General features: G+C 45.2%; 2 protein-coding genes and 1 non-coding gene across 3 annotated transcripts; 2 read left to right on the top strand and 1 right to left on the bottom strand.

The window, feature by feature from the left end:
• Positions 1-2,623: 2,623 nt before the first annotated feature.
• On the top strand, positions 2,624-2,709 carry trnak-uuu (transfer RNA lysine (anticodon UUU)). The gene is given in 2 exon segments: positions 2,624-2,660; positions 2,674-2,709. It is a non-coding gene; the product is annotated as a tRNA-Lys (tRNA).
• A 5,888-nt stretch (positions 2,710-8,597) lies between these two features.
• On the top strand, positions 8,598-9,405 carry LOC137335671 (zinc finger protein 79-like; the record flags this gene model as incomplete). The annotated part of the gene is made up of 2 exons (XM_068000958.1): positions 8,598-9,300; positions 9,383-9,405. Coding segments are annotated over 2 exons (726 nt in total), but the record flags the coding sequence as incomplete, so codon positions are not given.
• Positions 9,406-10,153: 748 nt separating this feature from the next.
• Positions 10,154-12,622, bottom strand: LOC137336006 (gastrula zinc finger protein XlCGF71.1-like). Its single transcript, XM_068001510.1, has 2 exons — positions 12,317-12,622; positions 10,154-10,234 (listed from the first exon to the last, which is right to left on the bottom strand). Exons 1-2 carry the CDS (start codon positions 12,620-12,622, stop codon positions 10,154-10,156), a joined length of 387 nt encoding a protein of 128 aa, XP_067857611.1.
• Positions 12,623-14,302: the final 1,680 nt, after the last annotated feature.

Genomic DNA, 14,302 nt, shown 5'->3' with positions numbered 1-14,302 from the left:
TGTACATTTCAGAAACGGACAATTCGGCCCAACTAGACTCTGCCGGTGTTTATGCTGCAGACGAACCTCCTCCAACCCCTCTTCATCTAATCTTATGAGCAAACCCTTATATTCCTTTCTCCTCCATGTGTTTATCTAGCTTCCCCGTAAACGCATCCATGCTATTCGTCTTAACTACTTCTTGAGGTAGCGAGTTGCACATTCTAACGAGTCTCTGGGTAAATATGGTTCTCTTGAATGCCATATTGGATTAATTAGTGACTTTTTTTTTATGGCCCCAAGTTTTGGAATCCTCACCACCAAAAGTTCAAACACCTTATCCACATCTGACCTATCAAACCCTTGTATAATCTTGAAGTCCGATATCAGGTCACCCCTCAGCATTCTCTTTCCTATGGAAAAGAGCCCCAGTCTGTTCAATCTTTCAATATGGGGAAGTATGAACTTTGGACCTAAGCAAGATAGGTTGGAATATTTTCTAACTGGTGAGAAGCTAGGAACTGTGGAGGAGGAAAGATGTTTAAGGGTCCAAGTGCAGAAATCACTAAAGGTCAGTGGGCATTTACAAAAAATAACCCAAAATGCAAATGGAATGTTGACCTTTATCTTAAGGGAGCTGGAATTCAAAGGGGTGTAAGTTATGTTACAGATATATAAACTCTGCTGAGACCACATTTCGAGTCCTGCATTCAGTTCTGAGCACCACACCTCAGGGAGGATATTTTGGCCTTGGAGGGGGTGCAGCGCAGATTCACCAGAATGATACCGGGGCTAAAATAGTTAAGTTATGCGGGACAGGTTGCACAGAGAAGGTTTGCATTTCCTTGTGTATAGAAGATTAAGTGATGATGTAATCGAGTTGTTGAAGGTGATTCAATGAGCCAATGATGTGTGTGTGATCTGTGAAACAGCTTGAAATACCAATCCTCTCCACCACTGGGGACTGAGTCTTCCAACAGACAGGGATTTTCACTCGTGCAAGTTTCATCCACATTTTCTGCTCTTCATTTCTCCGACTTGCTTGTTGCGCCTTTCCCTTCAATTCAGGACTTACAGGAAAAACTCGATTCTGCCATCAATCTTCGGGTCACATGGTGAGATTTCAACTAATTGAAATCGACTCTTATCAACCCCAATATCGTCACCTGCACGTTTGACGAATGCAAAGCGGCTTCGATCGCGGTTTTGTTGCACAACTCGTTCAAAGATACTGTCGGTAATTGGAGGGTCTTTCAAGTCATCACACGAACATAACAGTTCGCACTGCCGTTTTCTGAAAGACGCTTCAGATTCATGGGGAATGATTTCGGTCTGGCGGTTCAATCCGTTCCCTCTTCACAAATCCGCCTTGGAACCCGGGACTTTTAGTAATAACCGACACCAAACTGGTTTGTCCTGTATTTTACATTATTTTCTAAATATTACAGATAAGCAGAGCACTTGAGCTGTCACAGCTGTGACTTTGACTTTTCTCCCTCTGTTCTCGACCTCCCCGGAAACTCCCACGAACCACAATCTTCTGACACACTGCTCCATCAGAAAGTTCCGAGCCTCGGTTTTCAAATGCAATAACGCCCATCTCTTCAATCAACGACCGCCCAGAGAGAGTTTCTTAGTTTCAGCTCCCACTTTCCCCAAATCCACAAAGTAGCATCAAAATAATTGTCCTTAAGTTAATAATAATAATATAATTCAAAGTTCTTATCTTCTGGGGCTTTGTTTCAAATGCCACGGCTTTTAACGGTCACTGCGGATGTTCAACGAATCGCCTCTTGGTTGGAGGCTTCTGTGTGGGAAAGATCAGGAAGAGATAATTGAGAGACCGAGGATGAAGCTGTTTGATGCGAGCACTGGTGACACAGACCGTGCGCGGCTGCGGTGGCGCATTGGGTCAGCGCGCGTTACTTCCACAATAATTATATGCTCGAGAAATGCTGGAGTTGTGAACTCCAGCGCCGTCGAAGGTAGTTGAAACTTCTCAAAATTTTGACTGGAGTTCAAGGTAAAACCGGTTCCATAACGCATCGACTTCTTCATGTCCCCATGTGGGCAATGAGGCTCCTCTGGCCGACCGTCTTGCAATAGCAGGTGAGAGTTTATTTGTTAAAAGGAGGGAGAGTGGGCAATTGGCGACAACTGAAATGGTAAAGCGGCCGGCACGACATCTTTAAATCGAAAGAACCAAAAACACAATTCTTCTTTCCGTGAAGTAGGTTTTCATCGGTTTGAAGTTTCGTGTCGGGAAAATTCGGGAGGCAAATCTGCTGCTTGGTGTCACGGTGTGACGGTTGAAATTATTCAGCTTTCAATTGTTGATCGGCTGAAAGGTCGAGAGGCCTTTTCCAGCTCCCGTGTGGAACAAGTTTAGCTTTGGAGCCATTGGGTAAAGTGTTATTTTTAACTGCTGCTAACGAATGACAAGACATTTTGTACAAACAAGAAGAGTTGCAAAATCACGAGTTCACTGTCCATGTTTCATACATCATGTTCAACAGAAGCAAGGATTCTCCTCAACACGATGCTGGAAATTGTCTCAAAGCGATATTCCCCCAAATTCGAAATCGACAGGTATAATTCAGAGTCCTACCATGAATCTGTATGATGGAAACCAATCCAACAGCGAGCCTGAATAGCTCAGTCGGTAGAGCATCAGACTTTTAAGAACGGGTAGTGATCTGAGGGTCCAGGGTTCAAGTCCCTGTTCAGGCTCAAAATTTTAAAACAGCTGGCAACTTCTGCTTTTCCAGCGGACCAACAGAAGCGAAAGGAGCAAGAGTTGGCCATGCAGTGGCCTGCTCCGACATTTGATCGCGTCATCGCTGATCTTCGATCTCAACTCCATTTTCCCGACCTCGCTCCATCTCCCTTGAGTTCCTTGGTGTCCAAAAATCTACCAATCTCAGTTTTGAATCTATTCAATGGCTCAGCATCCACAGCTTTCTGGGACAGAGAATTCCAATGGTTCACAACCCTCTGAGTGAAGAAATTATTCCTCAACACTGTTCTATATGGCCGGCCCCTTATGTTGAGATTATAACCATTAGTTCTAGACTCTCCAGCTAGGGGAAACAGCGTCCCAGCATCTACCCTCTAAGAATGTTATATGTTTCAATGAGATCACCTCATTATTGTAAACTGCAGAGAATATAGGCTCATTCTACTCAATCTCTCCTCACAGGACAACCCTCGCATCCCAGGAATCAATCGAGTGAACCTTTGTTGCACCCACTCTAAGGCAAGTATATCGTTCCGCAGGTAAGGAGATCAAAACTGTACACAGTACTCCAGATGCGGTCTCACCAAAGCCCTATATAATTACAGCAAGACTTCCTTATCCTTGTTCTCCAACCACCTCGCAATAAAGGCCAACACACCATTTGCTTTCCTAATTGCTTGCTGCACCTGCATGTTAACCTTTTGTAATCCGTGTACAAGGACACACAAATCTCTCTGACTATGAACATTTCGTAGTCTATCACCTTTTAAAAGATATTGTGCTTTTCTAATCTTCCTACCAAAGTGAATAACCTCACATTTCCACACTTTATACTTCATTTGCCACCTTCTAGCCCACTCACTTAACCTGTCTACATCACTTTGCATCCTCTTTGCGTCCTCCTCACAGCTTACTTCCCCACCTGGTTTTGTATCGTCAGCAAACTTGGATACATTACACTCGGTTCCCTCATCTAAGTCATTAATATAGATTGTAAATAGCTGAGGCCCAAGCATTGATCTTCACAGCACCCAACTGGTTACAACCTGCCAACACGAAAATGACCTGTTCATTGCGACTTTCTGTTTTCTGTACGTCAACAAATCCCCAATCCATGCGAATATATTACCCACAATCCCATGAGCCCTAATTTTGTTTAACAACATTTTGTGTGGCAACTTATCGAATGTCTTTTGAAAGTCCAAATATTCTACATCCACTGGTTCTCCCTTATCTACCCTGCTATCTACACACTCAAAACCTCTCATAGAGTTGTCAAACACGATTTCCCTTTCATAAAACCGTGTTCCATGTGCCTAATCATATTATGAGTTTCTAAGTGCCATGTTACCACGCCCCTAGTAATAGATTTTCCCAATTTCCACACTACTATTGTCAGGCTAAATGGGCTGTAGTTCACTGTTTTCTCTCTCCCTCCTTTCTTTAATGGCGGGGTTACATTTGGTACCTTCCAATCCATGGGGACCTTTCTAGAATCCTGGGAACTCTGGATGGTAAATCCAATGCATCCATTTTCTCTGCAGCCACCTCTTTTAAAACCCGAGGATGTTGGCTATCATGTCCAATGAATTTGTTAGCTTTTAGTCCCATTAATTTCTCCAGTTCTTTTTCATTACTAATCTTCATTGCTTTAGGTTCCTCACTCTCATTAGAACCTTGGTTCCCCAATAATTCTGGTATGATTTTTGTGTCTTCTACTGTGAAGACAGATACAAAATCCTTGTTTAACCTCTCTGCCATTTCCGTTTTCTCCATTGTAAATCCTCCTGTCTCTGTCACCAAGGGACCCATGTTTACTTTCGCTAATCTCTTGCTTTATACACACTTGTAGAAGCTCTTACAATCCATTTTAATATTTCTTGCTGGTTTACCCTCATTCTATTTTCTCCCATTTTAACAATTTCTTGGTCATCCTTTGCTGATTTCTAAAAACCCTCCTATTCCTCAGGCTTACTACTCTTTTTGGCAACATTGTAAGCCTCTTTTAACCGAATACTATCATTAATTTCTCCAGTTAACCAAGGTTGCACCACTTTTCCTGTGAAGTTTTTAATCCTCAAGGGAATGTAATTTTGTTGAAGAATTATGAATTATTTCTTTAAATGTTCGCCATTGCTTATCTACCATCATATTTTTAATCTAATTTCCCAAACTACCTAAGCCAACTCACCCCTCATAACTAAGTTATTGGTTTTGTTTGAATTTAAGACCCTAGTTTCGGACTTAACGACATCACTCTCAAACTCAATATGAAATTCTATCATATTATGATCATTCTTCCCCATGGGATCATTTACGATTAGATTACTAATTAAACTTGTCTCATTACACAATACTGGATCTAAAATAGCCTGTTCCATTGTTGGTTCCTCGACATATTGATCTAGAACACAGGCTCGAATGCATTCCATGAGCATAAAACAGCTTATCTTGAGTTGCTAACATGAAGTCTGCACGATGGGATGACTTACGACTCGAAGACACGATCAGGTTGCCAGGTGAATTAGATGTTTGGTGCAAACACGGAGAATTAATGAAACCAAGACTTCGCTGCAGATCAGGGAGTTGGAAAGAAAGATGCTGGGCATTGAGAGGCGAAGGATTTTGTGGATAGCAGGATGAATGGACAAAAGGATCTCAACTCCCTGCTTCTTTTCGACACTGATAAATCTAGACAAAAATCTCATCTCCGTGCTTCTTCCAGATAATGAATGTCTTAATGCTCAAGAGATCACTGATCCAAGCCAATTATCTCCACTCGCACTCTCCTTCCAATCTTCCACACGTTGCTTAGCTTTGAAATTGTTCATTTTTTCACACTGGGATTCAATTTAACATAAGACATAAGAAATAGGAGCAGGAGTAGGCCAATCGGCCCCTCGAGCCTGCTCCGCCATTCAATAAGATCATGGTGAATCTCCTCTGCACCCTCTCCAAAGCGATCACATCCTTCCTGTAGTGTGGCGACCAGAACTGCACACAGTACTCCAGCTGTGGCCTAACCAGTGTTTTATACAGCTCCATCATAACCTCCTTGCTCTTATATTCGATGCCTCGGCTAGTAAAGGCAAGTATCCCACATGCCTTCTTTACCACCTTATCTACCTATTCCGCCACCTTCAGGGATCTGTGAACTTGCACACCAAGATCCCTCTGATCCTCTGTCTTACCTAGGGTCCTCCCATTCAAAGGAGGAGCGCGTTCGGAGCAGTTAAGAGGATTGGAGCAAGAGGCTCAATAAACCCCGGGGCCCGGGTCCGGGCTCAGGCCCAGGCTCAGGCTTTACAAACCGCGAGTGCGGCCCCAGACCCGAATGTATTCCCTTGCCTTGTTAGTCCCTCCAAAGTGCATCACCTCGCACTTTTCCGGGTTAAATTCCATTTGCCACTGTTCCGCCCATCTGACCATCCCATCTATATCGTCCTGCAGACTGAGGCTATCCTCCTCGCTATTTACCACCCTACCAATTTTTGTATCATCAGCGAACTTACTGATCATACCTTTTACATTCATATCCAAGTTGTTAATGTAGACCACAAACAGCAAGGGCCCCAGCACAGATCCCTGTGGTACCCCACTGGCCACAGGCTTCTAGTCACAAAAACAACCTTCGACCATCACCCTCTGCCTTCTGCCACTAAGCATTTTGGAGTATTTCTCCATTCAAATAACATTTTGCTTTTTATTTTTTCCTCCAAAAGTGGATGAATTCACATTTTCCCACATTATATTCCATCTGCCAAATTTTTGCCCATTCGCTTAACCTGTCAGCATCCCTTCGCAGACACTTTGTGTCCTCATCGTAACTTGCTTTTCCACCTATCTTTGTGTCATCAGCAAATTTGGCCACAAGACACTTTGTTCCTTCATCCAAGTCATTGATATATATTGGAAATAGTTGAGGCCCCAGCACTGATCCCTGCCGCACCCCACTAGTTATTGGAAATTCCTATAAATTTACGCTCCTCCTATTGGTGCGGAACTCTCCTTAATCACCAGGGCGGGGTTAATGGTGAGACTGGCAAACTGAGGTGCAGTTGGAAAATAAACCTTAATTGAACCCGTCAGTTGCAATATTTAATAAAACAAATTTAATAAAAGTTACCGAAAAAAATAATTTCTGGAGTTCACCAAAGTGGGGGGTGGGTGGGCGCGTCAACGCTGTGTGTTTGTGCCGGTTAAAATGGCACCAAGGGCTGCGGTTTCAGTTTATTTTCTAATCCTTGGTCCAAACGCGCTCTCCCTGCTTCCAATCGATTTCCTTTTCGGCCAGATATTAAGATCATCAATGGAGGCTGCATCACCCAGCATGCTGCGCGGTATAGATTGTGCCCTATCTGAATCAGTGGAGCACAGTGCGCAGGCGCAGTAATGACTCATTGTTGGTAAGTGTGTCCTGAGCATGCGCGGCCAGTCGAGGCTGCGGGAGGAGCGCGTTCGGTGCAGGTGAGAGGATCGGAGCAAGAGGATCAATAAACCCCGGGGCCCGGGTCCGGGCTCAGGCCCAGGCTCAGGCTTCACAAACCCCGAGTGCGGCCCCAGACCCGAATATAAAACAGTGAACATTATCCCCCCCTCACAACCCGCCGGTTTCCGGTTTCTCCCGTTTCGCTCCGGACCAACTCTCAACAAAAGGCCGCGGCCTCGCGCATGCGCGGTGTAAACTGGGAATTCTCAGGGAGCGTCTGTAAATGAAGGAGAAATGGTGATCGGTCAGGGAGCGTGTGTAAATGAAGGGGAAATGGTGATCGGTCAGGGAGCGTCTTTAAATGAAGGACAAATGGTGATCGGTCAGGGAGCGTCTGTAAATGAAGGACAAATGGTGCTCTCTGTATCTTTCGTCATCCAGGGATCTCGAGCTTTGGAGGCCGTTCCATTCCTCCTCGTGGGAATCTGCCTGCTCTCTGCCCAAAGCAACTCCTCCTTCAAGGCCTCCCATTGTTCAATTACTGTTTTGTTGCCAAATTTTGATCCCAATCCACCTGGACAAGATCCCTTTTTAACTCACTGAAATTAGCCCTCCTCCATTTAAGTATTTTCACATTTGTTTGCTCCTTGTCCTTTTCCTAACTATTCTAACCCTAATGAGATTATGATCACTGCTGCCCCACTGAAACATGCTCCACCTGCCCCACTTCATTCTCCACACCCAGCCCACTGCTGTACTCACATTCACTCTCTCATACTCACTCTCTCACATTCACTCTCTCACGCTCACTCTCACATTCACATTCCCACATTCACCCACTGTCACATTCACTCTCTCACGCTCTCTCACCTTTTTGCTCATGGTTTTGGGACACCGAAAGGTGATGCGATGGGTTTGGATTTCAGCACAGGGAGGAGGGACAGTGTGTGGGACGGGGATTTACATCTTTAGAGGAACAAGAGAGGAAAGAATGTTCCATAGAAACTAGAATTGTCTGTTCTGAATTTATATCCTCTATTTACAGTGATAACTTTTATAACCTCCTTTTACAGGGTATGAGAAGGGGAGGATTTGCAGAGGGAAACTCAAACCAAAGATCACGTCAAATCTGACAGTCACTCGATTCATCAGGATCTGAATATCATCGGCCTCTGTTCTGTCTGTGGGAGAAGATTTCAAACAACAGTGTCAGCGGAAAAGCACCGAGTGAAAGTGTTCCAGTGCACTGACTGTGGAAAGAGCTTTTGCCAGTTACACAGCCTGAAAAATCACCGCACCATTCACAGCGGGGAGAAACCGTACACGTGTTCTGTGTGTGGACGAGGCTTCGTCTGATCGTCCAAACTGGAGAAACACAAGGACACCCGCACCACGGAGAAACCGTGGAAATGTGGGGACTGTGGGAAGGGATTCAATTACCCGTCAGAGCTGGAAACTCATCGACACAGTCACACTGGGGAGAGGCCGTTCACCTGCTCCGTGTGTAAGAAGAGATTCACTCAGTCATCCAACCTGCTGAGACACCAGCGAGTTCACACTGATGAGAGACCTTTTAAATGTTCTGACTGTGAGAGGAGCTTTAAAAGCGAAATTAATCTGCTGAGACATCAAAGCGCTCACACTGGGGAGAGGCCGTTCTCCTGTTCCTTGTATAAGAAAAGATTTACTCGATCATCCCACCTGATGGCACACCAGCGAGTTCACACTGAGGAGAGGCCATTCTCCTGCTCTGTGTGTGGGAAGAGATTCACTCAGTCCTCCACCCTGCTGATACACCAGCGAGTTCACACTGGGGAGAGGCCGTTCTCCTGCTCTGTGTGTGGGAAGAGATTCACTCAGTCCTCCACCCTGCTGATACACCAGCAACTTCACTCAGATGAGAGACCATTTAAATGTTCCGTCTGTGAGAAGAGGTTTAAAAGCAAAATTAATCTGCTGACGCACAAACGCACTCACACTGGGGAGAGGCCATTCTCCTGCTCTGTGTGTAAGAAGAGATTTACTCGGTCATTCCACCTACTGAGACACCAACGAGTTCACACTGGGGAGAGGCCGTTCTCTTCTTCTGTGTGTAAGAAGAGATTTAATCGTTCATACACCCTGCTGAGACACCAGCGAGTTCACACTGGGGAGAGCCCTTTAAATGTTCTGACTGTGAGATGAGGTTTAAAAGCAACAGGAATCTGCTGACACACCAACGTACTCACACCGGGGAGAGCCCTTTAAATGTTCTGACTGTGACAAGGGCTTTAAAAGCACAAATGATCTGCTGAAACACCAACACACTCACACTGGGGAGAGCCCTTTAAATGTTCTGACTATGAGAAGGGCTTTAAAAGCACAATGATCTGCTGAAACACCAACACACTGACACTGGGGAGAGACTGTTCACCTGCTCTGTGTGTGGGAAGGGATTCACTAATTCATCCCACCTTCTGAGACATCAACTTGTTCACACTATTGAGTGACCTTTTAATTCACTGACTATGAGAAGAGCTTTAAAAGCAGAAATGAACTGCTGACACATCAACTCGCGCCCATTGTGGAGAGACTGTTCACCTGCTCCGTGTTTGGGAAGGGATTCACTCAGTCATCACACGTGCTGAGACACCAGCGAGTTCACATATGACTGCAGGGGTTGGATTCTGCTGTTAATCACATCCAGGACTGAACCATGTTCATTCTGACAGTTGGGGTTTGTTTCTGCTGATGTTAATAACCCCTATCAGTGGGCTGGAGTTTAATTTTCTGGATACATGTTAAATAAATCAGCTTCGTTTCAAACACCTTGTTGTAGATTTTGGTCTTTCCCACCTGAGTGTTTAGCATCACCTGCTGGATCTCAGAAAGGACAATCTGGGGGGAGGATCGTCCGGTGGGAACAGAACTTCAGCCTGGACACAGTCCTTCAGTGCCACACTGAGAGGGGCAAACGGCACTTTGGTCTTTCTCGTCTCTCTTCCCTGACAGCAAAGTCGCCGTGCGGGTTAATCTTGAGGCGTGTAAGAAATGTCTCCCAGCCGCTCCCTTTTATGGTTCAGGGCTCCTAGGAACAGAACAGAAGGGTCCTGTACAATGGTGTTTATGAGTCAGGAAGAGCAAGAACAATGTGTAAGGATTAACCCATTAACAGATATAATTTAGTATAATTATAATCAATAGTAGAAGTACAATGAAATGTACTATGAATCTATGAATCAATAAATGTAAACTGTACTGTGTATTAATATAGTATGAACCATGTAACGTGTATTCAATAAGAAAGTGCTGGTGGGCCTAGAAGGATGCATGATGGTTATTATAGTCAAGTTTGCAGTTAAAACTAATAGGATGCTGACAACATTAAAGTGGGAATTAACAGACTGTGGGTAAATCAGAGGCACAAAGGGAGGATGTGCTGGAATAGCATAATGTCTAAAAGACGTAGATAACTGGGACTGAAGGTTAATTAAATCAAGGTGTAACACAGGCTTAGGCCTCTCTATCTCGAGCCTCCACAAGCTAGTGAATAGAAGTCTGTTTATACAAATGGTTCTGTGAAGGCTGGCAATGTAAACTCTAAGATAAGGTTCTGTTCAGTCTGTAACAACAAGGCACGGATGGTACCAGGAGTTATGCTTGGAATGTAACTTCTGAAGGTTGAGAGACATGAATAATGGTGAGGCTGAGAGATGTGGATGTGATAGTGAACTTCCACATAGACTGAAAAAGGGGATAAGGAGAGACCTCAAAAGCTGAGTAAGGCGCACAAGATTCTGGCAAGGAAGAAGAGAACTCTTCAGTCAACAGATCACAGCGAGAGAGAGAGAGAGAGAGAGACCATGCCGCAGTCACTTGGAGGGATACTTCCGAGGTTTCAAGGAACAGACTGTGACTTTTTCTTTTTTTTTAAGTATCACCTTTTTTGTACTAATTGTGATGTGCTGAATAAATCTGTTTTGCCTTCAACCATAATACCAGTACCGTGGTGGTCTTGTTGTTATCAGGAACCAGTTCTTAGATTGGATTAGATTATAATCCTGAAAATAGTGGTTTAAATCCTACAATTGATGACTACGAAGAGACTATTTCTGACAACAGCCAAAACCTGGTATTAATGGATATAAGGTAACCAGAGAACCATAGAAAAGATATAGCACAGAAGGGGGCCATTCGGCCCAACGTGTCCGTGTCGGCTTGAAGAACAACCAGGTGCCCATTCTAATCCCACATTCCTGCACCCGGTCCATATTCCTGCAGCTTACAGCACTTTAGGTGCAGGTCCAGGTACTTCTTAAATGAGTTGAGGGTCCTTGCCTCTACCACCAATTCGGGCAGTGAATTCCATACACCCAGCACCCTCTGGGTAAAAAAGATTTTCCTCATGTCCCCTCGAATCCTCCTGCCAATCAGTTTAAATCTATGTCCTCTAGTTCTTGAACTCTCCGCTCGGGGAAACAGGTATTTCCTGTCTACTCTATCTCCGCCCCTCATAATTTTGTACACGATTTATATCACCCCATCCGCTTTGTTTGTAATACTCCTTCCATTGAAATATATACCCTTTAACCCCGTCAAATTCCTGTGCTGAACACTAACCTTTGCTTCTTTTGCCTTTCTGAGTCGCTAACTATGTAACTAACTGCATTTCTACTTCCCGTTTCCTGGTCTGCATTTGTCCTATCTGTACCTGCCCTTTGGTTCCCATCCCTCTGCGATACCAGTTTAAACCCTCCCCAACAGAACGAGCAAATGCCCCCGCGAGGATATTGGTCCCGGTTCTGCTTGGGTGCAACCCATCTCAGAAGGTGGGATGAATTAGTGAATCCCTTCCTTCACTCGGACCAGGTGAACAGTCTCTCCCCAGTGTGAGTGCGTTGGTGTTTCAGCAGATCATTTGTGCTTTTAAAGCCCTCTCACAGTCAAAACATTTAAAGGTCTCTCCCCAGTGTGAACTCGCTGGTGTGACAGAAGGCGGGATGACCAAGTAAATCTCTTCTTATACATGGCGCAGGAGAACGGCCTCTACCAGTGAGTGCGTTGGTGTGTCAGCAGATTTATTTTGCTTTTAAACCTCTTCCCACAGTCGGAACATTAAAAGGTCTCTTATCAGTGTGAATTTGCTGGTGTGCCAGCAGGTGGGATGACTGAGTGAATCCCTTCCCACAAACGGAGCAGGTGAACGGCCTCTGCCCAGAGTGACCTCGCTCCTGTGACAGAAGGTGTGATGACCAAATGAATCTCTTCTTACACAAGGAGCAGATGAACGGCCTCTCCCCAGTGTGAGTGTGTTGATGTTCCAGCAGCTCGTTTGTGCTTTTAAAGCTCTTCTCAAAATCAGAACATTTAAAAGCTGTCTCCCCAGAGTGAACTCGCTGGTGCGTCAGCAGTTCAGATGAAATAGTGAATCCCTTCTCGCACACAGAGCAGGTGAACGGCCTCTCCCCAGGATGAGTACGTTGGTGGCTCAGCAGCATGTATGTGCTTTTAAAGCTCTTTCCACAGTCAGAACATTTAAAAGATCTCTCATCAGAGTGAACTCGCTGGTGTGTCAGCAGGGTGGATGACTGAGCGAATCCCTTCCCACACACAGAGCAGGTGAACGGTCTCTCCCTGGTGTGAGTGCGCTGGTGTATCAGGAGGTCGTATGACTGAGCGAATCCCTTCCCACACACGGAGCAGGTGAACGGCCTCTCCCCAGTGTGACTGCGTCAATGAGCTTCCACCTCTGACGGGCAATTGAATCCCTTCCCACAGTCCCCACATTTCCATGGTTTCTCCGTGGTCCGGGTGTCCTTGTGTCTCTCCAGGTTGGACGATCAGTTGAAGCCTCGTCCACACACAGAACACGTGTACGGTTTCTCCCCGCTGTGAATGGTGCGGTGTTTTTTCAGGCTGTGTAACTGGTTAAAGCTCTTTCCACAGTCAGTGCACTGGAACACTCTCACTCGGGTGTGTGTGTCTCGGTGATTTTCCACTCACACTGATGTTTGAAATCTTCTCCCAGAGATAGAACAGACGAACATTTCTCCTTCCACATTCAAAGGCCGATGATATTCAGGTCCTGATGAATCGAGTGACTCTGTAAGATCTTGACATGATCTTTGGTTTGAGTTTCCTGTCTGCAAATCCTCCCCTTCTCATACCCTGTAAAATGAGTTTAGAAAAGTCATCACGGTAAATACAGGATAGAAATTCAGAACAGGCTCTTCTGGTTGCTATGGAACATTCTTTCGTCTCTTTATCCCCCAAAGCTGTAAATCCCCGTCCCACACACTCTCCCTCCTCCCTGTGCTGAAATCCAAACCCATGGCATCATCTTTCAGTGACCCTAAACCATGATTGAAAGGGTGAATGTGAGAGAGTGAATGTGAGAGAGCGAATGTGAGAGGGTGAATGTGAGAGAGCGAATGTGAGAGAATGAATGTGAGAGAATGAATGTGAGAGGGTGAATGTGCGAGAGTGAATATGAGAGGGCGAATGTGAGAGAGTGAATGTGAGAGGGTGAATGTGAGAGAGTGAATATGAGAGGGCGATTGTGAGAGAGAGAATGTGAGAGGGCGAATGTGAGAGGGTGAATGTGAGAATGAATGCGAGAGAGTGAATGTGAGAATGAATGCGAGAGAGTGAATGTGAGAGAGCGAATGTGAGAGGGCGAATGTGAGAGAATGAATGTGAGAGGGTGAATGTGAGAGGGTGAATGTGAGAGGGTGAATGTGAGAGGGTGAATGTGAGAGGGTGAATGTGAGAGGGTGAATGTGAGAGGGTGAATATGAGAGGGCGAATGTGAGAATGAATGTGAGAGAGTGAATGTGAGAGAGTGAATGTGAGAGGGTGAATGTGAGAGAGTGAATGTGAGAGGGTGAATGTGAGAGAATGAATGTGAGAGAGTGAATGTGAGAGGGTGAATGTGAGAGGGTGAATGTGAGAGTGAATGTGAGAGGGTGAATGTGAGAGGGCGAATGTGAGAGGGCGAATGTGAGAGAGTGAATGTGAGAGGGCGAATGTGAGAGAGTGAATGTGAGAGGGTGAATGTGAGAGAGTGAATGTGAGAGAGTGAATGTGAGAGGGCGAATGTGAGAGAGTGAATGTGAGAGAGTGAATGTGAGAGGGTGAATGTGAGAGAATGAATGTGAGAGTGAATGTGAGAGAGTGAA

This window comes from Heptranchias perlo, chromosome 20, assembly GCF_035084215.1.
Source record: "Heptranchias perlo isolate sHepPer1 chromosome 20, sHepPer1.hap1, whole genome shotgun sequence".
Classification (NCBI taxonomy): domain Eukaryota; kingdom Metazoa; phylum Chordata; class Chondrichthyes; order Hexanchiformes; family Hexanchidae; genus Heptranchias; species Heptranchias perlo.
Note: the sequence above shows the minus strand (reverse complement) of the source record. Positions and strands in the feature narration are given on the sequence as shown.

Excerpts from the sequence above, each read along its gene's own strand:
- LOC137336006 (XM_068001510.1), bottom strand. The coding sequence starts at position 12,622 with ATGCTGCTGAGCCACCAACGTACTCATCCTGGGGAGAGGCCGTTCACC. Across the intron at positions 10,235-12,316 it reads AGAGGCCGTTCACCTGCTCC|GACCCTTCTGTTCTGTTCCT; the intron begins GTTTGTGGGAAG and ends ACCATTGTACAG.